Below are 14,304 nucleotides of genomic sequence, written 5' to 3'. Positions count from 1 at the left end.
TGATAATTGTTTTAGCCAGCTTAGCATATAACAAAAACAAAAACATTATTTAGCATTGGCACCAAGGTTTGCAGAACCATTTCGAACTGTTCGATTCGGAGCGTCCAAGACCATACCGGGCAATCAGAACGGTTCCGCCTATGAAACCTAGATGGCCTCTCTCTTCCTTCCGCTTCTTCCCCCTTTCTTCCCTGCTCGCTCGTTCTCCTTCTTCTCCATTTCTTCATGTAGGCTTGGCACAGCAAAGCATGGGCTTATACTGACCCATCCCACCGAACAACCGATACAGTGCCCGTACTGGTTCTGCCAATATTGATCGGCACCCCTGTTTTTAATAAAATAATATTTCAGAATTGGAACCTGTGTGTCAATCGGAAAGGATTATTATTTTTTATACCAGGTGAGTAGAGGATTGGGCAGATGGTATCATTATTTTTCTGCTATTATATTTTGGTGCAAGAGCAAACAACAATTGCTATACTAGTATACCACTAATTATTTTGTTCCCAAATGAAGCGGATAATAGAATTAAGTAATAAACAACGGCCGCAAATCTCATCATAACAATGATGCAACATTGCCCTTTGGTTTCTACTAGACAAGCTTAACTTATGGTGATTTCCTATTGTTAATAAAAAAGACTAGTCTTTTGAAAAGGTGCTTACGTGGCATCATTTATTAACATTAGCCCGCAATATCTTGCTTGATTTTAAACTTAGTGATTCCAATCAGTTTGACCGTCTGAACAATAATGGCATTCTCCAGCCTTTAGGTAAACAAATCCCACAGGATTCCATCAGGCGAGAACCCTATGTTCCACTTTGGAGTATTTACCTGTTAATGGGAATGGAGTGATGATCATGAAGACAGCACCTTCTCTCAAATTACCATTGAAGAACTCATTTGCTGAAACAGATTTCACCCTAAATTCATGATGCATTCCCAAAACTGAAGATCAGAATCTAATTTATGTCTACCATTTAAACAAATCAAGCAAGTTCAAAAATCATCAGCACATCTTTTCAGCAAGTTTAACCCCTAATTTTATCAGATGCATATCAGAAGTATTACATCTTAACAAGAACCTGACAAATCTGTTGCGGTGCTCTTAAACCAAAGTAATCAATCACAACTGAAATTGGTACCAGAAATCTGCTCACTAGAGAAAAAAAAATTATATTATCGGCTCAGCTTCATCTGATGATCCATCAATGAATTAAGCTTACCATGTCGAGAAATTAAGTAGCGTTTCATATTGCCACTTTCAAGCACCTATATCAGTTTAGAAACCCAAAGTCGCAACATATCCCTTGACCAACTTGACTCCAAAGCAGACCATCAAATATTTCTAATTAAATAACAGGAATGTAAATGGTTCGAGTGCGGAATCAAATGGACAAAAAAGCTGAGGGTCGCTTCACTTTCCCATGTTCTAACATCTGGAACATAACAAGATATTCCAAAGGAAGAAAGAAGATCCTCGCTACTCAAACAGTAGAGTTTAGGTCTGCCCTTGGAATAACTAGGATGAGACTCAAACCCTAAATCCCCTGCTGTTCCTTCTTCCTCTGGCCCTCTCAAATTTCCTTCCCTTGGAACGGACATAAGGCTTTGTGTGGCTGTGTGGCACACCAGGGGCCAGGCCAAAGTGTTTCACAGCTTCCCTGGCATTCTTCGGACCCCTCAAGAGAACCTGTGCAAACAAAAGTTTTATTTGAATTAGAAAATGGCACATTTTTTAGGAGAATAACACATTTTTTGAAATCATAATAGACAACCATAGCATACAGATGATAAATGTTCAAGTATCATTAAATGCTATCTATATATCTGATAAAACCAATCCAGTGAAGATATGTGCTTCCATCAGAAAATTTTAACACGGTGCTCAATGCTAAAGCAACAGACAGGCCTTGTATTGTTCAGTAATAGCTGAAACAGATAAAAATAAAGAAGCATAACCTGCCTCACATAACCATATGAATACTTTCTATCCACCATATATAGAATTTTCCTTACAAATTTTAATTTGCCAACAAAATGTAAAATGTGAGTTGCATAAGGACAGAATATGGAAGCAGGGTATTCAACAAACCAGTGAAAGATACTTAATTTGCCAACAATAAAACAATGGCATCAAAGGTTCTGAAGTCTCCAGACAAGCAATTTCATTGTGGAGGGTGGACCAAATTGTTTTTCATGGATAGGTATCGACTTGTTATCATTAACAACATGACAGTCAAAAAAGAAGATGAGATAACAGACCAATGCAGCAACTTATTTTAAGGAAGAAAGTCTTCGCTTCATCTTAGAAATTTTGACAAATTAAGCTTAATTTAAGATAATTGATATGATTTACAGAGCTTGGATGAAATAGGTGAAGAGTTTACTATGAGTTAGCAGCCTGTTGAATAAATAATGTTAATGAGATGAGGAGTTGCATGTCAAACTAAAGAACAAAGGAAAGCCAAAAACGAAATACAGGATCAAAAAACAATAGGATAAAAATAGAGTATAGAAAAAACTAGTCAATTACAGCATAATAAAAAGAATAACTTGAAGATATTCTCAAAATTGATGGCTAAAATATAGCAAGGATAAAAACTTTTATTGTTGTGGATCTATTATGTTAAAGAACTGCAAGAGGTGAAGACATACATAATACAATTGAATATTTTACGTGTTGAATTCAATTTGGTCAGAATCAACAAAATGGCACAGCGTATATGAAATGAGGACTTGAGTGACTGGTAAATAAAAGAATCCAAAAATGTTTTGCTAGGCAAGATGGAGGAGGGAATTCGAAGATGAGATGAATGTAAGTTGTGAAAAGGAATTTGATAAAGGAAGTATACCTTGATAGAAAAGCAAAAAATGGAACCAACTGCAAACCCAAGCTAAGACAGTTGGGATCAACATTGTTAAGATCTGAAGCGGTTGTAAATCATAGAGGGGGCTAGATCAGATCAGTTCGTGGATTGGAACATAGGTCGTAAGATTGTTTCCAATTTCTTTCCAATTTTTTTAAAAAACAAAAGAATTGTGAAAATTGAAATATGAGTAAACTATAAAGTAGAAGAATATAGAATTAAAAAGCCATACATAAAACAGAAGTCTAAAGAAACAAATATTTTGTTTGGCTATTCAAGAATATTATAAATTATCTATCAATATACTTATCCTTTTAGGTGGAATGTTTCAAGAATAGTTGGATAAGTAATTTCAAAACCACATAGTCACATAAATTATGGAAAATGGACGTGCTTATGATTCACATGTAATCAACATAATCAACTTGGATCTCAGTATCCAAAGGAATGTATCATCCATCATATAGATCTAAATGTTGTGATCCTACACAGATCAATCAAAGGATGGGATTCAGATCATTTACGGCCATTTTGATCTGGACCTTAAGATCCAGATCGTGAACCATAAACTTTTAGCAATATTGGCTGGGGTAATATCTGATGTTTATTATTATCTTTACAGGTTATTTAGTATTAAATGGATAAATTTTCAGTTCAAGTAGCATACTACTGATCCGAAGGAGATATTTTAGATACAATGAATATAAATTTTGCTTCTTAGGTTCAAAAATGAATTAATCTAAAACACCAAAGCATACATGCAACTATCTGGCAAATATTATAGTACTTATGAGTAAATATAGTGGTTTTGGATGAAATTTGCCAACACAGCCCTACATCTTCAGAACTCTTGGTTGTCAAATCTTTTATAAACAAAAAAAAAAATGTTTAATTGAAGAATTTATGTACTCCATCAAATATCAACAAGCTTTCAACACGTGGCAATGCTAACAATAATTGAATGCTTGGAATTGGAAGAAAATAAAGAAAAACCAAACTTATTCTTAATGATTTTCACCAATATTACCTCTCAGCATGATTTCCGACCATACCTATCTAGATTGATTGATTGATTATACAGCCAGATTGTAGCCGCATTGTTCTTTAACATATACCAGATCAGCAATGATCATGTAATCAAGCACAAAAAAAATAAAAAATGAGAAGCAAAAACTGTAATATTCCTTTAGAATATAACAATGTACACCATCAACCAGCACACCAACAAAGAACAGTTTGCAGAGAAATTTGAACGGCGAGTAACAAGACCTACCAATTAAGATTGTTAAAAACATGCACCTATGCATAGGTACATGGTTTCCTCACATATATACACACCAATAAAGAGGAGAGAAATAAGACAACAATTCGAGTATTAACACACCTAGGCACTAGAAGACATCAAAAGGAATCAAAATTTGAATGCACAAGACGATACAGAACAACAAAAGATCAATAATAAAATTTTGCTCAGATAATGTCGTGGTATTTATTCCTTGATGTTCCATACAATGGAAGGTCTCATAATGAGCTGGGTTAAAGACAATATCATCACAGCCTTAAATCATCATAACAAAAGAAATTCATAATCAAATACTAGACGTGCAAGCCTGAAAATTGAGGTTGCAAATATGAGAAGAACAAATCGAACTATTGTCAAACTCTAAATTGTCTAAGACACGAGGCAAGTTAATGCTATGCCTATAGCACTGCAAGCCTTGATCACATGAAAATCAACAGTATTTTCAAAGCCCAGACTCAAATAATAGTGGTATTCAAGTTTTTAAATAAAACAAACATTGGATCCCAAACTAGATAAACAGTATTATATCATCAAAACAAAACAAAAAAGAGTGAAAAAGTTCCCTAAAAAAAACATAATGAGTTCTTCAGCAAATGACCTCAGCATTAGCATGGTTGGTATACGCATCATTGGGAACCAAGATTGGATCAAAATTTACATATATATAAAAGGAAAAGAATGAATTGGTATTATCTTTTATAGCTAAACAACACAGAGATGCAGAGTCGACCTAGAACTTACAATTGGTGAAAACTCTAATATAATACTATGTGTATTTAACTATATATATATATATATATATATATATATGCAAAAACAAAAGTTGAACTAGAATCCTTTTAATAAAATAGAAGGCTCGTTCTTATCAGTGTAACATGAATGATGGAACATAACAAATTAAAAATCTGTATTGTCGGATGTGAATAACAGTGCCAAAAATACTGAGAAACCAAAAAATCATATATTTTCAGGTTTTCCTACTTCATGCACTTCGATTGGTCACAAAACGTGACATACAAGTGGCATGACATAATGTCTAATCTGTTTCAAGTGTTCTAAAACATTTAAAGCATGATGAACAGTTTGGATTCTAAACTAATATAACTTTTCAATTATCCCAAAACACTTTTTGGTACAACGCATTTTATATCCACTTGATGGACAGGTAAGAGACATTAGAAGGATTTTTTTAGCTGTTGATAATTAAAAATATTGTAGATCAGGAAAGACAAAATGAACTCTCAGTTTATAAGGCTTAAAATCTATCCTTCAGAAACAATAGATCCTTCAATCCCAGTTGTTTGGTTCAAGCTCATCTCCCCCTCTTTGTCTCTCTAGCACCCTCCCAAGACACCCCCATCTTCCCTTTACCATTCTCCACCCGTACATAAACTATATTGCAAAGCAAAAGTTGGGGCTTGGGTAATCAAACTTGCCCTTACGTAGACCATCAGTGGGGCATAAAGGGAGAAATATTGCAATAGAGTTTGAGGAACATGGGATGTCAAGGGAGAAATGTTAAAATAAACTTGGAGAGAGGGAGAGAGATTTTGGAAGTTTATGGGCATAAGGGAGAAGAAAAGATATACTTTATCTATTTGTGACAAATCAAGTCTTGACAATAATTATCATATAATGAAATTAGACATGCCAATCCATATATTTCTTACCTAGGGAAACATTGACAAACCCAAATCCTCCTTAACTCATGCCCTCTAAATATAGTATAGGTCAGTGAAATGAACAAGTGATTAGCACAAAGACTTACTAAACAAAGATATACTAAGTGTTGCACAAGAACCTTGTTTAATTTATGAAAAATCCACAACTGTGCATATGCACAGTGCCGTCCAAAATTCAAGCTAGTTAAATCATCAAGATACCATGAACCACCAATAAACCTATCATTCTCCACAGTTAACAATGTAGACATTCTCATGTCTCGTGTCTAATTGTAAAATTGGTTATATGTTGCAGTAGTCTATCTTCTGAATGATGCACTGTTTAAAATTAGCCATATAGCAGACAGACTGTGGTGATTGCTAACAGTTCCAAACTATCATACCATTTACAGAACCTCACAAGGCAAAATATAACGCGGTTGCAATTGTCGGCATCATCAAACTAAGAATGACTACACCCAATCCATGACATTGGCGAATAAGAAGAAATGGAATCAACTCAGGATGATTTTGAGATAGCTCAATCCATACCGTGTTCTGCCCAAGGGGAGCACGGAGAGCGAGCTGATCAAAGGTCAAGCACTCTCCACCAGCATTCAGAATTCTCGCCCTCGCCGTCTCCGTGAACCTCAGAGCCGTCACCTTCATTGATGGGACCTCATACACCCTCTTATCATCTGTCACAGTCCCCACTATGACCACAATCTTGTCCTCCTGATTCAAAACAAAAGAAAATCGATACACAAAACAGAAACCAAAGCCTACAAACGAAGATTCTGAGAACCAGGAAGGATTACAGAAACGAACGGTGGAAAAATCGAACCTTTCCTTCCATGAATCTTATGAGCCTCTTGAGGGAGATCGGGGGCCTGTTGATTTTGCTCATAAAAAGCCGTTTCAGGATCACGGCATTAAACTTGCTCCCGGTCCTCCGCACCAAAAACCGGTAGAGCTGATCAAAGAACACGACCCAATAGATCATTCATCAGTTCAAGAAATAGACCAAAAACCCCAACATATGAACGAAATACAAAAAGAGAGGACAAGAAGAATGATCAAATCGGCTGGGATCTGATTGGCCCCGACCTTGACGAGGAGCTTGAGGTAGACATCGTCGGATTTGGGCGCGGTGCGCCTGGCCTTCTTGCTCCGGCCGCCAGCGACGAGATCAACACCCTGCCAAAGAAAGAGACATTAGGATTTAGCCGGGTATCCGATCGCAAGAGAGATGGAAGAGGAGAAGCAGGGAGATGAGGGTTACCATGGCCGCTAAGGTTTGCTCGACCCCGCGGCGGGCTTCGGTTTTGTAAGAGGGATTGGAACCTAGGGTTTTAGTCGCTCTTGCTCTCTAGCGCTTTTTTAAGAGATGATAATATCTGAGCCGTCCAATAATTGGACCCAAATCATAATACATATGTGATAATTGGAGAAGTTTGATGAAATTTTTTAGCACAAATACTTGATTGGTCCATTTGTACATTTAACATTAAAAAAACAATAATAACAAATAAACAAATTTAAAAATTATGCAAATTGAAAGAGGATATGTTTATTTAAGATAAAATAATTATAGCAGTGATATGAAAAGGGATAGGGATGGAATTGGACTCTCATATTTTGCAAAGATTTTCATTATGTAAGTGGTACTTATTTTGCTAAAAAAGCTTAAGTTGTTCTTCGACATGCTGAAACTTTTCTTTACTTCCATCCCTACCAATTTACTATCAACATATTGAATTCAACAATGGCACAACTACATCCTTATGCATGCAAGCACTCATTCAGTACTCTCTTCACCTACAAGGAATTTGGAACATTTGCATAGAGATATGGTGCATTGCTAATTCAAAGTAAACAATAGTGATAGTATAATTCCATGCATAGTGGTAAAATCTCTTCCTTCATCTTTTGTATGGGATATGAATTAGGCTCTCAGAAGCAATTCATGCTTTCAAAATGAAAAGCCTTGATGTAGAGGAACTCATTAGGTTCTGTTGCTGGAAATTGGACCCGGGGGCAGTCTTCGGTCGAGGAGAGGGAGCGGCGATGAGTTCTCACGGCGGGGCGGCGGTCCGTCGGCGAAGCGGCGATCCGTCAGTTGGGGGCGTCCTCCGTCCGGATACCTGCACACGAACCGGTGGCCGGGTTTTCCGGCGCCGGCCCTCCGACGCTCAAGTCAGGGAGGGGGCGAATAGTGTCGAAAGGGAGATAAATAATGTCTGTAGAGTATATCAATCTTCCAACCCCCTCCTGAGAGGCCAAGGCTCCCTTTTATAGGCGGGGGTTGGTTTACCTGCGATGTAACAGGGCGAGGCCGTAGTACGGCTCGGCATGTTGTTCAGGTCGGCGCATGGTCAGGCGAATCATTGCCCTGATGTCGGCGGTGAGGGCGTCGTATAACCCGAACTAGCACGCTATCAGACGAATTATTGTATTGGTGTCGGAGGTATGGCCGAGATCGGAGACTTATCATAGTTGACTAGACTCTGCTGGGCTGATTTGCCGTGGAGAGCTGAGAGTCCGTAGATGACAGGAGCCATGCGCATTTATGGTGGAGTAAGCTGGAGATCCGCATTTATTGTGGAGTAAGCCGGAGATCCGCATTTATTGTGGAGTAAGCCGGAGATCCGCATTTATTGTGGAGTAAGCTGGAGGTCCGCATTTATTGTGGAGTAAGCCGGAGATCCGCATTTATTGTGGAGTAAGCCGGAGATCCGCATTTATTGTGGAGTAAGCCGGAGAGTTACAGCGACCATGCGCAATAAATGCCAGAGGGGCGTCAGGGTATGGTCCTCGGCCAGACCTCTGAGGCGCACGGCCGTAGTAGGTGGCTGACAAGAGTAGACCTCGAACATCGGGGTTTTTCTTAGGCCGGAGGTTTCGAGGTCGGGCGTTCCGAAGTCGGACGCCGACTTCGGCAGTCCGGGGTCGGAAGTTGTACGGCTTCTTAGGGGCATTTATGTCATTTGGGAAAAAAATCTTATTCCCCCCAACACTACCCCCCGACTTCCGAGTTCGAGCGACTTGTGGGCTCGGACGTGGGAAGTAAAGTCTGTCACTGAGGTTGGGGGGCGAGTCTCGTCCGCCCCCTTGCGCTTCTCGGAGCTTTCATGGTTAAACCTGCGCCCTTTGGCGTCTCGAGGCTGCTTTATTCAGTGAGCTTACGATGAAGCTCGTATCATTACGCTTCTTGAAGCGGAGGTGGGGTCTCTTGAATCGCCAGGATCGCCTTACGGCGGATTAATGATGGGGGTCCTCGAGCTCGTCGAGGCGGTGCCTCAATCCCGTAATCGAGGCTTCTCGCTCATTAATGAGTGTGCCGTTACGGGGTTTAAAACGGACACGCGACGTGACCCAAGGTCGGACGCTTCCGATTTCGTGTTACTGGATCACAATTCCGGAGAGGTGGAGGCCACATCGAGGCTCCACGTGTCCCAGATCTTATTAAATGAGGGGAGCGGGGCAGCGTCCGCTCGTTCCTCAAGACGATTTGATTTTGCAGACCCATGATGAGGCCCCGAGACCCGATGGGACAACGCTTCGATTTCGTACCCGATTTATTAATCCGGAGTGAATACGGTGCCTCGGCTTCCGAGGTCGACACGTGGCGCAACCCGATCGGGGGATGGGAACCGACCCCATCGATCTGGGCCGTCAGGGGGGTCTATATAAACCCCTCGAGGTTGCCCTAAAGGTCTTATTTGGCTGCTTCTTATTTTCGTTGCCTTTCTCCCTTGCTTCTTTCTCAACCGAACCTTGCCGTCGGTGCCCGGAGCGATTTCCGGCGATGTCCAGTAGGTTTTCACCCTGTTTTCACTAGGGTTTCCTCTTTTCTTCTCCTCCCCAGCTCCCATTTTCCGCTTTTTTTTTTAACTTTTATTTCGTTCTTCTGTGGGAATGGGTTTGGGTCCTGAGGAAGTGGGATCGAGCCTATCGGGGGAGGAGTTGGAGCTGATCCGCTCCCGGTTCTTCTTCCAGCCCGGGTTTCGTCTTGAAACTGCGGGGCCGGAGGACAGGGTGACGCAGCCGCCCCCAGGTCGGATCGCGGTCTACCGCGAGACACTTTGGGCTGGCCTGCGTTTTCCCGCCCACGAGTTCGTGAGCCAGCTGCTGGCCGAGTACCAGCTCGTCCCGGCGCAGTTGGCTCCGAACTCGTGGAGGACCATAATCGGGTTCTTGTCCCTGTGCCTCGGGCACGGGATCCCGATCTCGGTAGGCCTCTTCCGCCGGTGTTTTCTGTTAAAGAAGAACCCGGCGGATGCAGGGTGGCTATACTTCGCCTTTCGGGGCGGTATGTCACTCTTCCAGGGTGCCCCTTCCTCGATTCATGAGTGGAAGGGGAAGTTTTTCTTCCTGGCGTCCGAGGCGCCTTGGGGGTTCGACCCGAGGTGGGGGAACCCTCGGTTGAAGACCCTCAATAAGCTCTCCGAGCCCTCGAGGAGGGAGCTGAGGACCCTGGACTCCGTGCGAGCCCTCGGGAGGGGCAACGACCTGACCGAGCTCCTGCGGGAGGACGCCCTGGCGAGCGTAGGTCTGAGCTCGGCGCGCCCCGAGGGTAAGGGTGGTTACACTATTTTATTTTTTCTTCGTTCTTTGCTTTTACTGTCACTGGTCTGACACTTAATGAAATTTTGATTTCAGATATTCCCCGCCTGCCGACCAGCAACACATCACTTTTCTCTCGCCTGAGGAGGCGAGAGGCCGAGGCCGGGGGAGCTAGGCCCCAGCCCCGGAAGAGGGCGAGGTCGGACGGCGCCTCCAGTTCAGTCGGCACGAGTGGCCCCGAGGCGGGGGCCCCTGCAGCCGACCCGAGGCGGGAGCGGGTCGTTAGTGATGCGGGCCCGTCGGCCCCTCCTTGCCCTGCCCCCCTTGCCCAGCGGGGGGAGTCGTCCATGGCCCCGCAGCAGCCAGAACCCGGGCTTGCTCGAGGCCCCGAAGCGAGCGGCTCCGGGACCTCGTGCCCGGTCGTGCCGAGCTCTTCCCGGGCTTTCCGAGAAGAGTCGGTCGAGCCGGACTCCCCTATTCCCGAGGGGAGCTCGGCCTTTCAGGATGCCGAGGTCGCGCGCTCCATGTTGCGGCATGCGGTACTTCCAGCGGACCGGGCCGTGTTCCGGAATGTTTCGCTGGAGGAGGTCGTTGGCAGCGCTTACTGCAACACCGCCCGGGTAAGCTTCCTTCTTAATTTTCCTGAGTTACTAGCGTACTTGTGTGCTTTTCAACTCACAATACCCTCGTTTCTTTCTTTTCAGCATATTCTCGAGCTCGACACCTTGGCGTTCATCGCCCATGGGTGTCGGGAAGAAGTCCGACAGCTCGGCCGACAGCTGGAGCCGGCCAAGAAAAGAGTCGCCGAGCTGGAGGCGGCGTTGGCCGCGGCCGAGGCTCGGTGGGCGGCCACCGAGGCTGAGCGCCTCGCTATGGCGGAGGGGCTCGGGGAGGAGAAGGCCGCCCACGCCCTAACCAGGTCGGCCTTGCGCGGCACGGAGGCGCGCTTAGGGGAGGTCCAGGCCGAGGTCGCGGCCCTCAGGTATGAGGACGGGGTCTCCCGCCTCCGAATCGAGCAACTTGAGGCCCGGGAGAGGAGGGCACTCGAGCGAGCCGAACATGCCGTGGAGCTCTTCAAGGAGTCGCAAGAGTTCCGCGACATGTTGGAGGAGGAGACAGTGGACGGGTTCCTCCGAGGTTTCGAGAACTTCCGGGCTCAGATGCGCCGGTACTGCCCTCAGTACGACCTCTCGACGATCCGTCCGAGGGAGGACCTGGGCCTGGGGTCCGACGTGGAAGCCCTCCCCGCCATTTTGACATCCGAGGCGGGGATATACGAAGAAGACCCCACCGAGCCTTCGACGGGGGTGGCCGAGGCGGTTGGCACCATAGAGGCGGCTCCGGCGGCCGAGACGGACGCCGTCCCGGAGGCGGTACCCGAGGCCCCTGCCCCCGACCCCGAGCCTGTGCCGGCTGAAAACCTCGAGATCATCAACGTGCCGGACGACCCCCCGGACGTTGCTCCCGCCGCTTAGGACTTAGCGTATTTTTCCTTTCTTTTTCATTGTATCCGAGGTCGGCTCTTAAATGGTCGACCTCCAATTTTGTAATCGGCCTTCGGCCTTCTGTTAATGAAAAACACTTTCATCATTATGTATTTGCCTTTCTTTTTTGTTGCGAACGAGGCTAGAGCCTTAGCTAACTGCCTCGACGACCTCTAACTTCACATCTTAGTTTTTGGGTTGCTTAACGAAGTTGTCCCCTTTTCCCGGGCTATGTCTTAGCCTTCTCGGGTTCCAGTCATTCCGACCAAAAGGAGCTCCGAGTCTTAGGTTTTTTAGAAAATTCCTCTAAGTCCCATAGCTCGGATCTAAGAATCGTGGAAGTCATCACGTTTAGCCTTTAGGAAAATCCCAAGGCCTCTAGGTCGGGCCTTAGCCCTTCAAGTAAGATCGGACTAGGTCTATGCCTGCTGCTATTCGGAGATTTTAGTCGGATTTCCGAACTTAACTCCGAACCCCTTGTAGGGAGCGCGGGCTAATAAGTAAGTCATCGTCGAAGGTTTTCGTAGTTATCGTTCTCGGACTCTGCCGAGATCTCGGTGAGCAAGGCTGGGATTTCCAAAAATTGCCTTGGTATCCATGTTTGGCTGACACACTCGTGGTCGGGACCACTTTCTCAGCTAGATGTCGGAGTTTACGTAGAAGAGCCGAGTTGGGCCCTAATTTATGAAGCCTTCGTACAGATTGCGGAGACTTGACGAACGGAGCCTGCATAATGTTGTTAGGGGGTCGATCTTAAGCCGACCCATTGGAGAGGCCCGACTTTGGGGCGAGGTAAGACTCCAACGTTGGGATTCCGCCCAGCAATATGTAGATAAAATTTAACAAGGAGGGCGTCTAGTTGGATGTACCTCTTGCATTCTCCGAGTCACGCTTCGCATGGTGGAGTAGGTTGCCTCCTTTCCTCGTTGACCTCCGGAGTCATTTTGACTTAAGGGGGGCTCGGGTTTCTCACGGACCCAACAGCGCCCACCGAGGTTGAGAGAATTTGGCGGGGCTTTATTGAATTGTAGCTCTCTGCGAGGTCGAGGGAGTTTCAGACCCCATGGTAGGACCTCGGGCGCCTCAACCTTGGTCGAGGGATCTTGCGTCAGGTCGGCGAGTCCGCGGACGCTTTGCTGACCTGTGGTGCCTCCCGTGGTCGAGGGAGTTTGGGACTCTACGGTCGACCCTCGGGGCATCCCGACCTTAGTCGGGGGATCGTTCGTCAGGTCGGCGGGTCTGGGCACGCTCTACTGACCTGCGACGCTTTCCGAGGTCGAGGGAGTCTGGTTCTCTACGGTCGACCCTCGGGGCATCCCGACCTTAGTCGGGGAATAGCTCGCTTCGGGGATCGGGGATCGTCGACCGCTCCCGGGGGTCCACTTCGTGGCGCCCCGGGTGGAGCCACCCTTTCCACCCCTTACGGCTTCTTCCCGAGGTCGAGGGAGTCTGGTTCTCTACGGTCGACCCTCGGGGCATCCCGACCTTAGTCGAGGGATCGTTCGTCAAGTCGGCGGGTCTGGGCACGCTCTACCGACCTGCGACGCTTCCCGAGGTCGAGGGAGTCTGGTTCTCTACGGTCGACCCTCGGGGCATCCCGACCTTAGTCGAGGGATCGCTCGCTTCGGGGATCGGGGATCGTCGACCGCTCCCGGGGGTCCACTTCGTGGCGCCCCGGGTGGAGCCACCCTTTCCACCCCTCACGGCGCCTTCCCGAGGTCGAGGAAGTCTGGTTCTCTACGGTCGACCCTCGGGGCATCCCGACCTTAGTCGAGGGATCGTTCGTCAAGTCGGCGGGTCTGGGCACGCTCTACCGACCTGCGACGCTTCCCGAGGTCGAGGGAGTCTGGTTCTCTACGGTCGACCCTCGGGGCATCCCGACCTTAGTCGAGGGATCGCTCGCTTCGGGGATCGGAGATCGTCGACCGCTCCCGGGGGTCCACTTCGTGGCGCCCCGGGTGGAGCCACCCTTTCCACCCCTCACGGCGCCTTCCCGAGGTCGAGGGAGTCTGGTTCTCTACGGTCGACCCTCGGGGCATCCCGACCTTAGTCGAGGTAGGAGAACGAGCCGAGCTCGTCTGGTCAGAGAGGACCGTGCTCATAGGGGGAAGTTGATGGAGAACGAGCCGAGCTCGTCTGGTCAGAGAGGACCGTGCTCATAGATGGATGTTGATGGAGAACGAGCCGAGCTCGTCTGGTCAGAGAGGACCGTGCTCATAGATGGAAGTTGATGGAGAACGAGCCGAGCTCGTCTGGTCAGAGAGGACCGTACTCATATCTTGACGTCTTGAGCATCCCTATAGCCGGGGCATCCCGACGAACCGGGGCATTCTGACCTTAGTCGAGGAAATTTCGCGCCAAGTCGATATTTCGTCGTCCTGCGATTCTTTCCGAGGTCGAGGGAGTTTGGGACTCTACGG

At 46.3% G+C, this 14,304-nt stretch overlaps 1 protein-coding gene and 1 non-coding gene across 2 annotated transcripts; both read right to left on the bottom strand.

The window, feature by feature from the left end:
- Positions 1-1,212: 1,212 nt before the first annotated feature.
- Positions 1,213-7,213, bottom strand: LOC103721685 (60S ribosomal protein L18-2-like). The gene is made up of 5 exons (XM_008811989.4): positions 7,117-7,213; positions 6,942-7,031; positions 6,679-6,807; positions 6,387-6,569; positions 1,213-1,693 (listed from the first exon to the last, which is right to left on the bottom strand). Exons 1-5 carry the CDS (start codon positions 7,117-7,119, stop codon positions 1,535-1,537), a joined length of 564 nt encoding a protein of 187 aa, XP_008810211.2. The 5' UTR covers positions 7,120-7,213; the 3' UTR covers positions 1,213-1,534.
- LOC113463708 lies at positions 4,731-4,810 on the bottom strand. Its single transcript, XR_003388453.2, has one exon. It is a non-coding gene; the product is annotated as a small nucleolar RNA snoR53Y (small nucleolar RNA).
- Positions 7,214-14,304: the final 7,091 nt, after the last annotated feature.

The sequence above is a fragment of the Phoenix dactylifera genome, unplaced genomic scaffold (genome assembly GCF_009389715.1).
Source record: "Phoenix dactylifera cultivar Barhee BC4 unplaced genomic scaffold, palm_55x_up_171113_PBpolish2nd_filt_p 000077F, whole genome shotgun sequence".
In the NCBI taxonomy this organism is placed as follows: Eukaryota; Viridiplantae; Streptophyta; class Magnoliopsida; order Arecales; family Arecaceae; genus Phoenix; species Phoenix dactylifera.
Note: the sequence above shows the minus strand (reverse complement) of the source record. Positions and strands in the feature narration are given on the sequence as shown.